The 14,409-nt window shown below is 33.4% G+C and overlaps 1 protein-coding gene across 6 annotated transcripts in view; it reads right to left on the reverse strand.

Annotated features, from left to right (window-relative positions):
• Positions 1–476: 476 nt before the first annotated feature.
• Positions 477–14,409, reverse strand: part of DACH1 (dachshund family transcription factor 1) — a 347,790-nt gene continuing 333,857 nt past the window's right edge. For all 6 annotated transcript variants that reach the window (XM_065744032.1, XM_065744033.1, XM_065744031.1 and 3 more), the window contains one exon: positions 477–3,304. In XM_065744032.1, coding sequence (XP_065600104.1) covers positions 3,267–3,304 — 38 coding nt within the window. In that variant the 3' untranslated portion in view covers positions 477–3,266. The remainder of the gene's footprint in view (positions 3,305–14,409) is intronic.

Consider the following 14,409-nt stretch of genomic DNA (forward strand, 5'->3'; position numbering starts at 1 on the left):
AACTTGAGAGAAAAACAACTGGATTACCCTTTCTGTAGCTAGGGGAATTATATGTTTTGTTCCATCAATGTGTCCACTTTACATTATTCAGCACAAAGCTTTCTGAAATAAGAATCATGGGAATATCACAGTATAAAGGAAAAAGGTACAAATAGCAGCTTCATAAACTGAGAAATGTACATAAATAAATCATGTAGATGGGGGCAGTTTGCTTAGCTGGCAAGAAAAAAAATACGGAAAATCTGCTTGTTAAACAATAACCACAAAGTGTGCTTTTATGATGTTTTTCACCACAGTAATTCATATTAGAGATAGAAGCAGTTGCATGTTAAATAAAATCATTCAGCATTGTTCTTCTCACATTACAAAGAGCTGACTTGTGTTGTTTTTAGATGCTCCCCATTAGAAAGTAAATATTCCTCTGATGTTACGCATTTCAGAAAATTTAAGAAAGATGAACTATAAATGAAGTCACATGGAGATTTCAGACAGTTTTATTAGCAGATTGTTGAAAAGAAAAGAAAATTAAATACAATAACAGTAAACGTGGTTCTCACATTGAAACCAGGCTCAAATAACTAGGCTACCATAGAAAAATTTCCAATTCTTGCATTATGATGTAAAAACAGATTTTTGTACAGATTTTGTACAACAAAATTCGTAATAACCTTTTTTTCATTTTTAGAAAACTTTAAATATATAGATAAAAATAGACAATTTTCATAGGTCCTACATGAAGATGAGTATGTTCTGTTCCAAGGGCTTGCATAGAGCGCAAATATGGTTATAATATAGAACAACTAGACATTAATATCTTTAAGATTACAAAAGCATATAAACAATAACATGAGCACAACTTTTCTTCATCAACTATGAAAAAACAAACCAAAACAAAAATTGAAATAAAAAACAAAATACCAACCCAAATCCTGTATAACTAAAGAGGGGCAAAAAATTCAACTTAGGTTAATATCTTGTGGACTGTAATATTTACACTGTTTTAGCAAGATTCTTTCTAAACATCCAGCTTATAACTTGGTTACCCCTTACACCTTAACATTTCCATTTATGTACCAAGCCAAACAATGAGGCATTCCCAAAGGTCTTGAAAGTATATACTGTAAAACTACTAAAACCTACTTACAGCTGACTCTATGCAAGGAGCAGAGCAATGGTAGATGCTACTACATATTTCAGTTGTAGGCTTTTAATTCTCTTTCAGATATGAATGATTAAAAAGCTTGACACAAATCCATCTAACATTACTGCTGTTAACCCTTTAAAGACTGCATATGAAAAAACTGGAGTACAGAATCCCATTAGTGTTCAAGCAACTATGAAAATTATGAAAAAAACATGGTTAGAAAATAATGTCACTATAAAGTATTAGATAACAATATTTAATGAAAAATATTGCTCAGTATTTCTTAAAAAAAAATTACCATGGTGTGAACTTTTATATACATATTTTCTACTGTTTAAAAAGGATTGTGATGGAGTAAATATGAACTGCACAAAATAAATGTGTACCAGTATTGCAAGGAAGACCTACTAACTATAGAAGCTCAGTGGTAGAGTTTACAAAACATTAAATTTTTTTTTTTTGACAAAATAATATTAATATCCAATCAGAACTATTTTTAAAGAAACATTTGTTTTAAGTTAGGCATCTTAGACATTTAAGATTTTGATACGTTTCCATGTAATAAATAATATTTTATATGCATAAAACATGAAAGATGAAGAAAGCATAATCACAAAACTTACAGTAATAGCACTGATTCACAAAATCAGTCTTTAAAGGGGTAACCCAAAAGTATGCAAAGCAAATAAGATAATTTTTAGTCATGTAATAAGCACTGTGTTGCAGCTTACTTCCAGTTATCAGCACAAAGGTGAAAACACATATTGTAGCTTTCATAAAGACAGTGAAAGTAACACATAGCCACCAGTCCCTAAGACAAGGTGGGAGGGACAACAGACTTCAACTGTATCACTCAGTTCTACGTGGAATTGGACTGATACATCAAGTGTTTGTTAGGTTTTCTTTTTTAGCAACATTGACGTAATATGACATTAACATATAAAAATATTTCTGGCATTTTGACTTGCTGCTCAGCCACAGTCCATTCTTAAAAGTGCACTAAGCAGGGCACTCACCAGGGCTCAATATACAAATAAAAGTGGCTGATACATTAATTCTGACTTGATACCAGATGCTTAAGATCTCATTCAGTAATACTGTGACTCCAGGACAAATATTTACATGCCTGCATGCGTTAAAACTAGAAAGGTGTCTTTCTGACCAACAGGGTGACAAAACAATATTATCTAAAATTTTTCATTTCCTAAACGCTAGATTTCTACTGCATACATAATACCTTCCTTGTGTGATTTGTGTTATATACTGTACATGTGACCAACAGTTTGATAAGAAGCAAAGTCTTATTTCACAAACCCCTGCCAGTTTACGATGAGAAATTATTACTCTTTTAATTGTATTTTTTTATTATTGTTTTAGGAAAAGAGACTTTGTGAATAGTAAAACATGTCTGTTTACATTCAGCATTTCTTTTCACTTACACAAAATTCCATTTCACTTAATGTAGTTTTACATACATGTGTTGGTCTCTCAGAAAGCGTGTGGAAAAATGTCTTCAGAAGAAAACCCACAATCATAGTTTGAAAACTGAATGTATCAATTTTTCTTTCTTTTTTTCTTTTTACTTTTTCTTCTTTTTTTTTCTTTTTTTTCCTTTTTCTTTTTTTTCTTTTTCTTTTTTTCTTTTTTAAATAAGAGTCTTCTTATGCCCTCTACAAGTTCATTTCTGAGCTGTCTTGCTGGTTTCGGTATGATATAACAGTCTGTAAGTGTACTTTGACACCGCTGGAAGGATCATTTGATGTGCTCAAATATAGAATCATCAGAGGAGGACAGAGTCTGCATTCCTTGAAAAAGGGAATACTCAACCTTATTCTGACCTGCCTGTAGTTTTGGTACAATAGTCCGGTGCACAGATGCAGAATTTCACTGTACGAAGAGTGCTACTGTACATTTACAAACATTCCCTAGAGCTCTGGGTTGAGCCACAGGAGATAAACAAAGGAGGACACTCTTGCAGAATTCCTTACATTTTTGAAGAACATTGGTAAATGAAGTTGAGGAAGCTGCCTTGAAAACATTTTGTTTCCACAGAACTTCATTTGGGTGAATGTCTCACTGCAAAGTTCTTTACCGTAGCACAGGTATCTTCAGCAGGAAAAATTCAATACATGACAGTAGTTTTCAAATAAAGTCTTCCATCTAGAACATGAAAACAAACATTTGCTTTAAAAATTTGTATCTGCAATGGATCAAAAAAAAGGGGAAAAAACTCAAGATTTAAAAGCCATATAATTCTGTCAACTGCCACCTACAGTACTTAATCTTTAACTGTTAAAAAAAAGAAAATCAAGAAGTCCAAACATCACCATTGTGATTTCATCTGACAGTGATCAAATCAACTCCATTAAAAATTATACACACTTTTCAAGTTGTGAATACTGTACTACCTCCTAAAGCTTTAATATATGCTGCACTCATATCAGTGCTAGGGCAGCAGGAATGTAGGTGGAGCTTCTGTGCATGTGTTTTTACTGATATGCAAACTTAACTGAATAATGCTGAACAGCAATTATTCCCTTCATGGTTGCAGAGCAAAAATCTTCTTGCATGCAGTCGTTAGTACTCCCACCACTAAAGGCATAGCTCATACTTTTTGATTTAGCTGTGTTGTTAAATATACCATGTAATGTAACCATTGTGCACATTTGTAGCTATTTATATAGAACCCAGTATAGGATATTTAATCAGTATCAGTGAAGTATAGCCTCCTTCCCTCATAAATGAGATTAACTGAACAATTACTATGTTAAAGATGTGAGCATGTCTCTCTCCTTGGTGTTTTTTCCAACCGACGAGCATATATTTAAGTGAGATATGTATAATGGAGAGAGAAATGAGAAACAGCAAGTTCACCCATCTAGTAACTGTTGATCTATAAAAACTTGAAGAGAACATTCTGCTATAACATATTTTCACCTAATTTACACATATAAAGCAAATCATTCTTCACTGGGAACACAAACATCTTCTGCTTACAGCAATACAAACAGATATTTTTGAGCAGTAAACAGACAGGAAAAAAAATGATACATGCTTATTTTGCTGTGCTCTAAGATAGAAAGTATTTCTCCCATGTGAGTAAGGCACATTGTGAAGCACATTAATCCTCCACCGTGCACAACTATGAAATGCTACTTATATTTTAGGCTATAATCCATCTGGCAGTAACTCCTGATATGTTCATGAACCTCTTTTGGACCAAGCAATTTGCATCAGCATATATGCAAAAGATATCAAGAGATACTTGTTTCTGTTTTGGTTTTCTCTATTTCATTGCTTACTCCCAATTGCTTTTTAAAATTTCTAATAAATACACAGCATGAAAATTGCTTGTGATGAACCTATATGCACGATATAATTTTTCAAATGGTTGGCTTATACTAAAATGTGCTTCACTTCCACAAGTTTTTTGTTAAGGGAAAGAAAAATTTTAACTAGAAAGTAAAAGTTGGGAAAATACACCTCTTCTGCACACCCCTTTCCAATTTTTATTGTTTAAGATCTGCAGTGACTTCACAGGAAAAAACAGGAAATAGAAGACTCTCTTCCTGCATTACAGTGATTCTTATCTGTTATAACTCTGGTTTTCCTTTTCTACCACTTGTTTTCTGTTCCAAGCTTCTGGCGTATACCCTCTTTGGCTATTTTTCCCCCTATCTTTACATTTTCCCACTTCTCTTCCCCTTTCCCCTTCTTCTCCACTCCATGATTTTTTTTTTCTTTCACAGTGTCAGAATGGATGATAACTTTCCCACCATTTGGACTGCTTCCTCTCTGAATCATTTCCACACTCTCTACCCTCATTATGGTCTTTGTGTACTGAAGAGAGACAAAAAGAAATTGAGTAAGGCCTTAAATTTTTTTTTTATTATTATTATTATTTGATGCATGAAGAACAACTAAAATTCTTATGGGAATTCAGGAGAGAAAGAATGAACCTTTGAAAACTGAGTCTGGTAAAACTGAAGGCCTAGTAAACCATCTTAAAGAACCATCTATGCAGCAAGTGCAAAGGCTACTAACAGCTATAGTCACACATAATTCTCCTTCACATTTTGAATAAACACAGTAGACATTTAGAGCACTAAATCTGTCTGGATACCTCTGGAGAAGAATTACTCTGTATATATACCAGTGCTTTGGCAATCCTGAATGTGTATTTGCTAATGACTGCTATGCATAATTCCCACACCTAAACATTAAGATAACCTACAGTTAGTAACAAGTATTATCTGTATTAAGTCTCCACGTATCTTTTAAAAGAAACACTTATTGAAACACATTCTCAATTGAAAATATAGGTATATGAAGCTGAATCCTTGTAGAAGCCAGAAAAAGTCAACAATCTGCAGAGAACAGTAATATATTTTAAGATTCAGATATATTTTACACTACTTAAGGACTCTATCTGGCAGTGACAGAAGATAGGAGATTTTTCATTACTAATGGAAGACACTATCAGATCCTGTATTCTGTATGTATAAACAGTGAACAATGATAGAAATGGGCAGCTTTACAAAGCATCTTTCTTACCAAGTAAGATTATATCTGCTTATACAACTTACCAACATGTATGATGGATACATACAATAAACATTAATCTTCTTGTTCCTACACTAACTATAAGATGGACCATTAAAATGGTATCATCTCTATTCATAATGGACTTAAAATTCTATATAGGAACTTAGCAGCTCATATAATATAACTGCTAGGCTTCTTATGAAACATATTATATTGTAATTATATATATTACATGTATTATTACATTATATGTATTGTTTCACTAATTTCCTTAGCATATAAAAGAATGGAGTAAGCATTAAAAATGACAATAAATATCCTGCCACATTATGATGTAATGCACTTCTATGACTAAATTGGTAAGAATTGCAAATTTTCTAAGAATTGTAAAAATTTCCTTTATTTTTTTTTGCAAGATTATGAAAGATGAGGTGTTTCTTTATAGAAGGTGATGCTTTTAGTGCCAACATGGAAAAAGTCACAACACCTGTGGACCTACCACCCTTCCATAATAATCGTAAGTTTGGGAGAAGAAGAAAGACAAGTTGTTTCTTTAGGTTTTTTACTTTTTTCTAGCGTGCTCCTACATGTAGCTACTCATGAAGGATGTATACCAGGCAAATAGCACTGCACTTCAGAAAAAAGAATACTTCAAACTACAGTAGGAAAAATAGGTAGCTCACAGTTCTGAATAGGAATGATTACCTCACACCATGATGCTGGGACCAAATACAGTGATTCCACCTGATTGATGTCCCTTTTATCAGACTGCCGTTCCCTTCTTCCAAACCATTTCAATCACAGTTCTCATTGTTCAAAGGCTCTTCTGAAATTACTGGAACCTCTCGATGTTGTTGTCATAGCCACCTCAATCATTTCGCCTCTAGGTGTAGCCAGTGTTCCTATCTGAATGCTAGCAGAGTATTACTAGTGATAGCCCTTCTTGACTTCAGGGCTAAAATCACAAGCAAAATCTACAAGTCGTGACAGCACTAAATTAACAGAAAATGCAAGCTCATGCTAAGTAACTCTTTTTGAAGATGTTGCTACTCTTACTCCTAAATCCCAACTCAAGAGCATGGCTGTACTTCCTGCCTCCAGATCAGCTTTTGTTATAAACATACCTCACAACATTTTCCATTGTTAGTAAACATAGCATTTATCTACACATATAAGAAACATTTTATGTAAAACAAATACATTATTGACACAAACATAGACATATGCACACAAGCATACACTACACAAAGATACACATGCTATTCTCTAAAATTATTTTAAATGCTGGATAATCTTTTTAGCCTACTGAAAATTGTTTAGCTGTGGTAAAGTATCTCAAATTTAGAAACTTCTATATAGAATATAAACCTCTAAGGAATTCAAGCAAACACATGAACTGGGAAAATACTGCTACGTTTCTAAATAGAACTGCACGTGATTAGCAGATTGTCATATGTTTTAATTGCTCTTTTGCAAATAGTAGTGTTCAGCAAGATCACACAAACTCATGCTAGTAACGAAAACTAAAAATGCCACTACTCTGAAACCTAATTTCTTTCTCTCTGTGGACTGATGTGACAGAAATTCTAGCCAGGGTAAGGGAGTATTTTTTTAGATCAATTCTTTTTAATTAAAACTCACTTTGAGGTTTTTGAATGAACATGCCCAAATAGTTATAAGGTCATAAGTGTTATAGAAAACAAACAAACGGATCTGCCATAAACGTTTGCAGTACTGAAACAAATCACATGCCTTAAAATGCATTCCCACAGAGAAGTCAGCTGGAGACTGATTCACACTAACACTGTATGGGTAGCCTGTAGTATGTCTATGGGCCTAACAGTTCCTTATGTTAAAAACATAAACCCATTCAAATATTATTCCCATTAACATGAATTCTTGTAAAGTGATAAAAATCTACAATGAAATATTGTGTGATTTTAATTACAAACTAAATAAATCATACATTAGACGATAACATGTATTTCTGTCATACACTCCAAGTCACATCAGAATGTCATTCAGATATATCACATCTTAGTTTGTATCCTGAGAGCTGCTTTAAAAATAAACATAATAAGAATGTTATCATGACTATCATAAGAGCATACTACAGGCTTTAGTTTATAAAAATCTGCAAATCTATGTCAAAGTTGTGGTGTCAGACCTGAGTTTAGTCAACTCCTATCATAAAAATGCCTACTGAGGAAAACCCACCTCAGCAAAGTGAACATTTTTCTAGAGTAAGGAGGTTTGGGAAAACACAAGGAGAAAGACAAAATCATAAAAGGTATAGTGGAATATTACAGGTTACTATTAAGAAAGAAAACATGAGTTCAGATTACTGCTTTTTTAATGAAAAAAAAGCATGAAAAGGAAAAAAAAAAAGCAAAATCAGGAAACTTGGAGCTTTGTAAAGGTAGAATGTTACGATTTGGATTTCTTGGTTGATTAGTTAATTAATTTTACTATTTTCTATATTGTATGATCACAACTTCTGGGCTACAGAACAATAAATGCCAGTCCAAAATAAGGTAACCCTTATATTAAAGTAACCCCAATTTTTTGTCACTATAGTTCCCAATTACTGTTAACATAATTTTGTCAAATATTGAGTTGAGCTGAGTGGTGATATCCACCATATCTGAATGGTGGATCTACTCTTCTGTTTGTGTTTTCAAAATGAAAAACACACACTTCAAATTGATTTCTATTTTATAAACAAGAATATAACCGAAAGAAAGAGGATAGGAACTGGATTCCCAGCTCAGACTCCAAAATTGTCTGTGACTTCTTTGTTCTTCTGTGTCCTCCTTTAACTTTTCCTCATCTCTCCTTAGGTAACCAAGAATCACTGTGGTGATGGTTTCTCAGTCTGCTTTTCTGCTTTTTTTTTTTTTTTTTTAAAGACAGAGTTATATACCTCACTAACATGAAAACCACATGCACACAGAAACTGAAACTGTAGATTCTTGGCTCAAAAAAATCAATTTGAAGACCATATCTACAGCTCATGACTAAGCTGACCTGCATTTAGGGACTTCTTTTAAAATCTAATATTGCAACACAAAATCTTGAGGGCTAGCTAGGGTGCTCACTAGAAAGAAAAAACTTTGTATTGAATCTCAGTGTATACAAACCATTGTCACAGCCTACAGCCATTCAAAATTTAACTCTCACTCTAGCAAGGTAATACAATGATGAAACATTTCTGACTTTCCATACAGGAAAATAAGTAATTGCAAGCAAATATAATAACTTATGGCATATTAGAGAAACGCATACTTTGTAACTTAGAATCATTACAGTTCTCTTCCTAAACATTATAATCTGTAACACTACAGTGAAAAATATCATGACCTACCCTCTTCTTTTAATCCAACAAATTAAAATAAATATTTGAGACATAAAACGAGGCTACCTTCATCTAAATAAAAGAAGAGCTTCTCACTTGTCCTGAAGAACAAAATAAATTGTGTTTCCTGTTAGGAAGTAGTGTTATTAAAAATGGCAGCTATTTTCTCAGGAGTTACTTCCAGGCACCTGTAATCTAATGAGGTTTGTCCCTTTCAAAGAAAAGTTGTACGTGCATGCTCGAATGCACACAACCTCTTCAGTCCAGAGCTGATAAAAGCATCTGCAAGCCATAGCTCAAGCACATTAAATTATATAACTGGTTGGTTTATTTGTTTTAATAAGATGGGGCAAATGTGAATTACAGAGTACTTCTAACCTTTCATTCAACCTGATGTTTTAATCATTTGGAGGAAGAGAAACAAAACAAAAGAAAGGGATGGCAATGATTCATGTGATATTTGATAAGACAGCCACGGGAAGTCAAAATAAAAGCAAGCATATTGTGACAGATGGAAGGGATCTTAGTTAAATTGTAACCCTTCTTTGCAAAACTTAAAGGAAGCAGCTAATTAAGGAAGAAATCTATTTTTATATACTCTTCATATATTTTATTAAAAATAGAGACAAAAGAGGATTTATTTTCCAACAAAACAGGAAGATAAAATGGGAGTCAACATTTTCAGTCATAGAAAAATCATTTATGATGGAGTTGATTCTTCTTCAGAGTTTGCAGAGTGTGACAGGGAACATAACTCCCCAGTTCTGTAAAATGCAGTCACAAAATCAACTGAGCAGTAATTTTCCTTGTAAAATGCAGAACAGTATTTTATGAGGGGAAAAGACTCCATCCAGTGTATAAGGTTAATCAGAACATTGAAGCTTTATGACTCAATACTGAAAAAAAGGGACAGAAGATCTATATTGTCCTAACATTGCTACTGGTCCATCATACGTTGAGGAACATAGATGGATCCACTCTCCACTTCTTTAATAGAGCTGGATTGAAGTAAAGAAGGTATGTAAAAGGTTGGACAAACTGTTGAGACTTGGAAATTAGAGCAACTGAGTACTTTTTTTTTTTTTCCCCTTAAAAAAAGTGCTTATCCATACTTTATGCAAAGATGGATGTTTTCACCATACATGTAGGAAGTATGTAAACATATTTGTCCAAACACTATCCTAATCTGCCCTTTGTATAACACCAATAAATTAGTTTCAAATTTGCATACTGTTATTAATCATACACCCTTCATTTCTCTACTTAACATTCATATACAAATATATTTGTGTTAATACTCGGTGCAAATATTTAGGAAACAAAGCTCATCACGCCTTTCCTTTTAAAATAATAACTTACACTTTGAAGATTTTAATTCTGTATCTGAAGTTCCAGATATAAAACCAAAGAATGGATGTTTTAAAAAAATGCCTAAGCACTTCTTTTCTTTTTCTTTATTTTTTGCAGCTATTTTAAATATTGAACTATGGGCATTTTCTTTCAGTAATTTTATTGTGTCTTTTAATCATGAATATATGTTTTCATTGCATCCCTGAATACTGTGGGTGCAAGCTAAAGGTCAGCAATCTGGTCTTCAGTAAACTGACAAAGCAATGGACTACCAGAATATGTCATCTTCTATTATTTAGAGACCACGTAGAACAGAGAGAGATTACCATTTTGAGCACTGAAAAGACTGAACCAGCAAGGTACGAAATTCTTTGGAAGAAATACATTTTGAAAAATCACACTCTCTCTTATTGTTGCCTTGTGAATTAAGCCACCTTTTTTTTTTTTTTTCTGTTTGTATAAACAGAATAAAAGGACATCCAGAAAAAAAAAGGCAATACAACTGATTAATTAGAATCACTGAACCTACGTGTCCATGGAACAGTACTGCAGTCAATTCTGTTGGTTAAAAGTAATAATAATAATTTTAAAAGTGGAAAAAAAAATCAAAACATCTTCAACTGAAAAACTGTGTAGCAGAGTTGTTAAAGGATGAAGTCACAGCTAAATACAATCAGCTTCAGAACTTTCACAGTTCACTGTGTTCTGTGTTGTTTATATAACAGTGTGGATAATGCTTATGCTGATCAGACTGTGTTGCATTAAACATTTTTAAATTCTGCATAAAGGTGTAGTTCTTTGCTATCATATTTTCAAAAACTTTATTAAAGAGATCTTTTCATATATATATATATTTCAGCAATCCAATTAGAAAGAAATCTTGGGTCTGATAGCATAAAACTGAGAAAGAGTTGAGTTCTAATCACTGGAATGTAGTTTTTGATGTATTTTCCAATTTATACTTTTTTATTCCTCTTGAACCTTGATGGAAACAGCATTTTAACTTCTATCATTAGTTCTGATTTATCCTTTAGTCAGAACGATCTTACCAATTTTCTTCCCAAGTGTGACTTCTTAGTGTTTTGCTGCAATGATCACTTCTATAAGATCAAAAGCATAAATACCAAAGTAATCTTAAATACAAAATACCAGCCATAAGGTTAATACTGAAATAAACATAAAAAATACAAGGAAAGGAAAAAATGATCATAAAATTATATCTGAATAAAACAAATATGGACAACATTTGCTAGAGATTTCAAGAAGTTGAGATCAAATTACAGAAACTATCATCTGTGTAAAAACACATACAAATTAGTTCTTAAAGATTATTCCCTCCTCCATAAACACACATACAGAAACATATAGAGACCCTTTCTGTCACTGAACTAGATACTAAGTATTAGATTGACATGTTTAGATTTAGAGAACTCACAATGAAGTGCAGATTAATAATGGTCTTGGCTTTATGAACAACTGAAAAAGGTACTATGGTTAATGCTTTCACTGCCAGGGAGCTGCAGCCATGACTACGTTGTGGTCAATATTGTTTCCATAGTCAGACTCAGTAATGTTTATGTACTTTAGCATCTACAAATGATTTATGAAGACGAGTTCTTTCATAGTATTACTTTTTCTTGAGCTTTAACACAGACTACTTTATAAAACACAAGAAAAGGCTTTTCTTATATCTTACTTATTTATGCATATTACCAAATATTCCTATGCAGTACTTCTCATTCACAGTACTTCTCATTGTATGAAAGAAAGCTTATGGTAGTCAATGGTACCAAGCAGTCAGCTGACAGCAAGAGTAAAAAGTGACAGAAAACAAACCAGAAGTCGTGACCTAAGTAATGAGCAGTCAACGAAACTCGTATATAATCTTTACTACTAAACAGAAATATGAATAAATCTTAATGAAGTTCCCATGGCTTAGCATGAGCAAAACAGCAACAAACATGAAGCATGAAGAAGGCTTCGAGCTAGAAGATATACATGGAATTTAATCTAGCAGCTAGCCATCAAGCTATACTGAAACAAAATTCTTTTATTCTTGTAAAGAATGACAAATACTAGCTATTTGAACCAGAGGAAAACTCTGTTTCTCTCACAAATGCTAATTCTGGATCAGATAAATTGTTTTTCAATTTATAATTCACAGTAATTCCCCTAACTGACTATAAACTTCTGTCTTGGGCTTATCTTCATAGACGCATTTAAGCACTGTGGTGACAAGGCAACCTTTCCCATTCTCTCTCAGTGGTAACATAATTTCAGATAGGTACTTCAAAATTACTACTCTTCCCTCCCAGGAAAAACTCAATTAGCCTTAGGGCCAGGTGGTTTGAATCTGGCACCACTGCGTCTTTGCCAATAGAGATTCCTTAGTAAAAACAGTATGTCCTGACAGACTGTGTCCTGGATGCACCCCTCTATAGAAATCCCAGACCATATGGAAGCAGCATGCGTTCCCAGAGAGAACTTAGCACCACAGTCCATCATCAAAAACTAAGCAAGAGAAAAGAGCCTGGCTAAATTAAACCCTAGAGCCATCTTAACCAGTGCCTCTGGAATCAAGAGACTACCTTGGAGTTAGAAGAACTGACCTGTACAAAACATCTGAAGTGTAAAATCTTCTTGCTTAGAAGCAAAAAAAAACCTGACTTTGTCAAAACAAAGGAAATGAAAATGTTGATTCATAGTTGCTTTTTCTTCTTACTTTTGCACTTCTACTGCCAATTTTCAAAAGCAATATATTAATGGGATCATAAATAGCACCTTACAGTAGCTCTCTTGGAACAGTCTTAAGGAAGTTGGGCACACAAGCTCAAGGTGAAATCAAAAAGGAATAATTTCAGACCAGTATGATGCAACCGAGTCTGCAGCATGGAAACAAAATTCCATTTCTGTGCTTATCATAGGAAAAAAAAACATTCTTTGTAAATACATTAAGACAGCTCTATTCTTTCTATTGCAGGAACTGGATTCTGTTGTAACCTTGTAAGACGAAAAAAGTATTAAAATGTAAATGTACAATTAAATGTAAATGTAAAAGTATTAAAAGTATTAAAATGGCCTTTAAGATTACAGTTGTCACACAATTGCTTTAAACTGCAGGCTTCAAAGCCCACCTAGTCCTATCTTTAAAGCCATGCCATTTTATTAGGAAGTGAGGCAAGAACTGTAAATATCCTGAATGTATTTACTGAAAATCTGATCCAGTTAATTTTAGCTGGAAAATCCAAGAGAGTCACAGGTTTTGTAAGAATACAGAAAAACCTAAAGGGAAACCTCAGCTTTTAATTCCTAAAATTAGGACACTTCCACGTATTGAATGTTTAAGATCAAACTCTGGAACTACTTCCCACTTGGAACTGGAATAATACTGATTTTTGCAGGTTTTACTAGTGTTTTATCATTTCAGTATTTTAGCACTGGGAACAAGATCGCTTACGATGGCACAGTTACTTCTGTGATAACGACTGACTGTGATAGCCATAACAAATGTGATGATAAGGCTGAAAATGGAACTGATTCTCTAGTCAGCTATACTGCTTTTATGATGCTTCCAATACTTCCCATGAAGCCAAGGAGTGTGATCCAACCACAATATTTTTATTTTCAATTCATCAGTTTGTAAACATACACTAAGTACTCTCTTCAATGATTGAGTATATAACTTTGAGTCACACTGTAAAAATGAGTATAAATGATTCCTGTTTTTTATTTCATGTTTGTATTCACTGTAATTTGATTACTTGAAAGGACTTGTAGCCAGCAAATTGCAGTGTGAAACTGCAATTAGTAGCTTAGTGGGTAGGGATGGTGACAGGAGGATGGTTCGACTAGATGATCTTGTAGGTCCTTTCCAACCTAATGTATCCATGAATCTATAAACAATATCATGAAAAATACATGTCTTTTAATGCAAGGGCTGCACCAACAGTTTATCATAAGCAAAATCTGCAGAATCAACAGAGACTAAATAAACAAGTCAAAACTTGAATGATCT

The sequence above is a fragment of the Cyrtonyx montezumae genome, unplaced genomic scaffold, assembly GCF_038088225.1.
Source record: "Cyrtonyx montezumae isolate F1298 unplaced genomic scaffold, pur_monq_1.0 scaffold_3, whole genome shotgun sequence".
In the NCBI taxonomy this organism is placed as follows: Eukaryota; Metazoa; Chordata; class Aves; order Galliformes; family Odontophoridae; genus Cyrtonyx; species Cyrtonyx montezumae.